The 4,512-nt window shown below is 36.2% G+C and overlaps 1 protein-coding gene across 1 annotated transcript; it reads left to right on the top strand.

Annotated features, from left to right (window-relative positions):
* Positions 1–2,299: 2,299 nt before the first annotated feature.
* On the top strand, positions 2,300–3,409 carry LOC104226665 (VQ motif-containing protein 4-like). Its single transcript, XM_009778694.2, has one exon. It carries the CDS (start codon positions 2,433–2,435, stop codon positions 3,213–3,215), a length of 783 nt encoding a protein of 260 aa, XP_009776996.1. The 5' UTR covers positions 2,300–2,432; the 3' UTR covers positions 3,216–3,409.
* The last annotated feature ends 1,103 nt before the right edge of the window (positions 3,410–4,512 follow it).

Genomic DNA, 4,512 nt, shown 5'->3' on the forward strand with positions numbered 1-4,512 from the left:
TTTTTGTAATTTTCATTTTTTGTAAACAAATTTAATTAGTAACAATTATAGAATTAAATCCTACATGCAAAATGCGACATATTTTTGTATTTTTTTATTAATTTAGCAAATAAACACGCACAGATAAATGCAAATAATTATTCAAAATATCACAAAACATCACAAAATTGCACACCAAAGAAAAATCATTTTATTTTTGAATTTTTTGGGAGTAATTCTCATATAGGGCAAAAATCACGTGCTTACAATAAGTTTACTGGAAGTTCATATACATGTGCTCCAATCTCCAGTATATTATGCTGGAATTTTCCGCGCGTTGGAGTTACAACATAATTTGCTAGAAGTACATACACAGGTGCACCAATCTCCAGTATATTATGCTGGATCGGTCCCTGTTGCAGCAAAATAATGGCTATTTTTCGATGACTTTACAAACACTGGTTATTTTTGAATGATCAATCCGAAAACTGCTAGCCCGTGCTATTTAGACTTTTATTTTTCACGTATTCCATTTGAAAAGATGTCTCTTCGTAGAAATACAAAAATATTAGCTGCTGAGATAATTAAGCTACTTAACCCCACGATAGTACGAATATATGAGCCGTTATTTTCATATGCGACAAGAGGGGTTGCTATGATTGTAAACAACCTCCACTTTCAATCAAGAGATTGCGAGTTTGAGCCTCTCCAAGAGTAAGGTGGTAAGTTTTTGGAGGGTAGGATATCGAGGCTCTATTTGGAAATAACCTGCCTCTCTACCCCAATAAGTGAGATTATACTGGATTGTTGTTGTAGTATTTTTATATGCGAAATTCGGCAATTTGTTACTTGTGACAAAACCTAAATAACAAGATAACAAATGAGTCAACAAAAATGTGGCCAACTTGCTAAAATGTTGTAGAAAGTTAGTTCCGAAAGCTACTGGTTAATTATTAAATGCAAATGTCAATTATTTGGGCTGACTAATAGAAAATAAATGGTCAAAGTTAACTGGTATTTATTTACATGTGATTTATGCATTACAGTTCTGTTAAACTTATTAATAATAAGAAGCTATTGTTACATTTATTTATTAAAATATCATGGGGCTCGCCATGAAAATGCTCATTTTAATTGATTTGAATATTGAAATAATAACTGGAAAACCATATTCAAAGATTACTTAGTTTTTCTTTATCATTCGAAAAAAATGTGTGTGACAAGACACTTATCTATAGTATAATAAGAGAAATTACTCCTAAGAACCAATGTGTGTTTAGTGGGTGTTTGGACATAAGAATTATAAAATTTCAAAAAAAAGTGAAAAAAAAATTCATGTGAAAAATGGTATTTGAAAATTAATATTGTGCATCAATATACTTTTAGGTTGTTTTTGAAGTTTTGTGGGTGACTTGAGTGAATTTTGAAAAACTCCAAAAAATAACTTTTTGGAGTTTTTCAAATTTTCAAAAAATTCTAAAATTCATTTTCAAGTAAAAATTGAAAATTTTATGGGCAAACATTAATTTTGAAAAAAGTAAAAAAAATTCTTATGTCCAAACTGCTAGTAGTTTTTTACTCAAGTGGGAAAATTATCGATGAAAATGAAAACAAAAGGCAAGTTACCCCGTTTTCGTGTTTTATCACTGATTATCAATGAGAAGATAGATGCTTGGATAATATTTGGTTGAAATAGAAAAAATATGTACGTACTCCCTTTATCACTTATTAGATATTGATAAATTAAATTTATTTCAAAATATTTAATGTTTACGTTGGATCAATCAGAGAAAGAATCAACAGTTAATATTATAGTAATTATTTTCAAGCCTTCATTCTAACCTTGATTAGTGCACCACTTGCACTCCCCAAAGCCAAAGACCACACAGAAATAAAAAATAAAAACAAATACAAAGAATAGGACCCGCCTCATATATTTTACATGACTATAGTCAGCTATCAATTTCAAGTAGGGCCCTTTAAGTCAATGGCAAACATTGAAACTTATTTCACAAATTTTTATTTATATTATCTCCCTTGGTCTAAACTCCAATGATCAATCACCAATAGCCTGGTACCAGCTGGATTTTCACTCCCACCGCCCTTCACCGCCGCGTACCACCACTTAAAGCCGCCACTGCCTCCCCCACTGAAGAAATCGCCGGTATTCTTTTGGTTGTATCACTCACGCGCCGAAGTAGCGCGTGTAGGAATGCCCCTCAGTTTGCAACAAAACATTTCTTACCAAACTAAAGAAAGTAACAAAGTGATGCAAAAATGCCAAACTTCCATCTGATCTCTCCCTCATTCTTCAACTCTTTCTCTCCCCCTACCCCACCTACCCCCATTCCCCCTACTACCCCTCCTAAAGCCCTTGTTCTGAACCTTCTCTTATTAAAGTTCACCTTAACTCTACTGGTTTTTTTCTCTCTCTAGAAAAAACAGACCCATCAATGGAAACATTAGCAAAACCTCAAGAATTTAGAAACCCATGTCTTATTTCATCCCCAGATAGCCATAGCTCCAACAGTTCAAGCTGTAGCAATAGCGGCAACTCCAATGGTCTTCACCACCGCTACCCTACACCGCCCACCACCCCAACACCTGCTACTCCGCCAGCACTACCACCACAACTACCCATCACCAGATCCGAACCCAACAACCCGTATCCGACTACCTTCGTCCAAGCTGACGCTTCCTCTTTCAAACAGGTAGTTCAAATGCTTACTGGGTCCTCTGAAACCGCCAAGGTTGCAGCTAATCCGGGTCGTGCTGAGCCCGTTAGACATCCGATCCCGCCCATTAAAACTGGGCCCAGAAAGGAGAAATCCAGCTCGAAGTTGTATGAGAGAAGGAACAGCATGAAGAACTTCAAAATCAGCCCATTGGGCCCTGGGGTTGTGAATAAATCCGTTTTCTCTGCTGGGTTTTCGGGTTCCCCGAGAACTGCGACTCCGGAGATTTTGTCGCCGAGCATTCTTGATTTTCCTTCGCTGGTGCTTAGCCCGGTTACTCCTCTCATACACGACCCGTTTAACCGGTCACCGCACAGTGGTGGTGTAAGTATGAGTAGTGAGAATTTGGATTTGGAGGCAGAAGAGAAAGCAATTGCAAAAAAAGGATTCTTTTTGCATCCATCGCCGGCGACTACTCCGAGGGAATCGGAGCCCCGACTTTTGCCTTTGTTTCCGGTGACTTCCCCTAGAGTCTCAGGTTCCTCCAGTTCTGATTCTTAAATGTGCTTTCTTTTTTGTTTTTTCCCCCTCTTTTAATTTTTGAGCTTCATCTTATGTATGATTTTCATATAAAACCAACATAGAATATGATCTGGAATCAAGGTGGAAGCCAGATGTTGTCATATATTTGTATTGGACAATTTGGAGAAATGAGGAAAAAAATATATGAAACGGGCAGCAACCTTTTGCTTCTACACTGTATAAATGTGATCCTTTTTTTTTTGATATTGCCCTTTAGTATACTGTATATGGTCTTCTGTATTCAAGTTATCTTTGTTCCCGTATTTGGTATAATCAGGAGTTCTTTATAATTCATTTACTGGAAGACCGAGTAAATGATAGTATATGAATTGCAACTTTTGGCCATAAAAGTTTTCTTTATAAAATTTAGCGAGTTCACATGAGTGAACAGTAAGGAGAGAGGGTGCTATGAATGGGGATTAGCAAAGGGGCCTAGCTGTCGACGGTAGAGTAGACGAAAGGGCAAGGAATCTTGACTCTTTCCTTGTCCACGATAGCAATTGGTTAAAGATGCCAAGAAAAGAGGCATTGTCTTTGTGTACAATGCTTCTATTGTAAGCATTGGGTTATTTCTCCTGTCTTGTAATATCATTAACATGTTAGCATAAGATATTTGGGATATATGAAGCCTGTGTACTAGTAGCAGTTTCAAGCCCCAGGAATAAAGAATTTCTTTACAATAGGTTTGGGTTACCGATAAAGTTGATGCCATGTGACCTCACAGATTCGAGCCGTGAAAACAACCTCTTACAAAAATGTAGTAACTAAGGTCGGGTCCTTCCCTAGACCCGCACATAGCGTCTGACTTTTTTGTATAAACTATAAAGTGCTTTATCTTATTTAGTAAATTTACTTGGTACTAATTTGAATTAGTCGGACCACACAGTTATTTATATTGGATGCCTAAAGAAAAAAGCATGATAGTCCATTGACATCTTTTAAGTTGTAAAAGAAAATATTAAAAAGCTATTAACTTTTGCTCTAACTAAAGTTGGGTGAAAAGATTCAAACTTTAGCCTTTATTTGGATCATTATGCTTTGAGATGCTCAAGGATTGACTCAATGATCAAACATTTATCAGTAAGCCTTTCCAGCCTTTGGAGCTGTGTGTACAAGTGATCAAAGAAGATAAAAAAAGGAAATTATAAAATGCTTAAAGAAGTAGATTATAGGACCTGTCCAAGTTACACTAGGATAGGAGTAGAAATTTTGTAGAAAGTCTGATGGTACTATTTTACCTAGAAAACTTACACTGATGTGTTCGAACTTCTATGGG

This window comes from Nicotiana sylvestris, chromosome 2 (genome assembly GCF_000393655.2).
Source record: "Nicotiana sylvestris chromosome 2, ASM39365v2, whole genome shotgun sequence".
Taxonomy (NCBI): domain Eukaryota; kingdom Viridiplantae; phylum Streptophyta; class Magnoliopsida; order Solanales; family Solanaceae; genus Nicotiana; species Nicotiana sylvestris.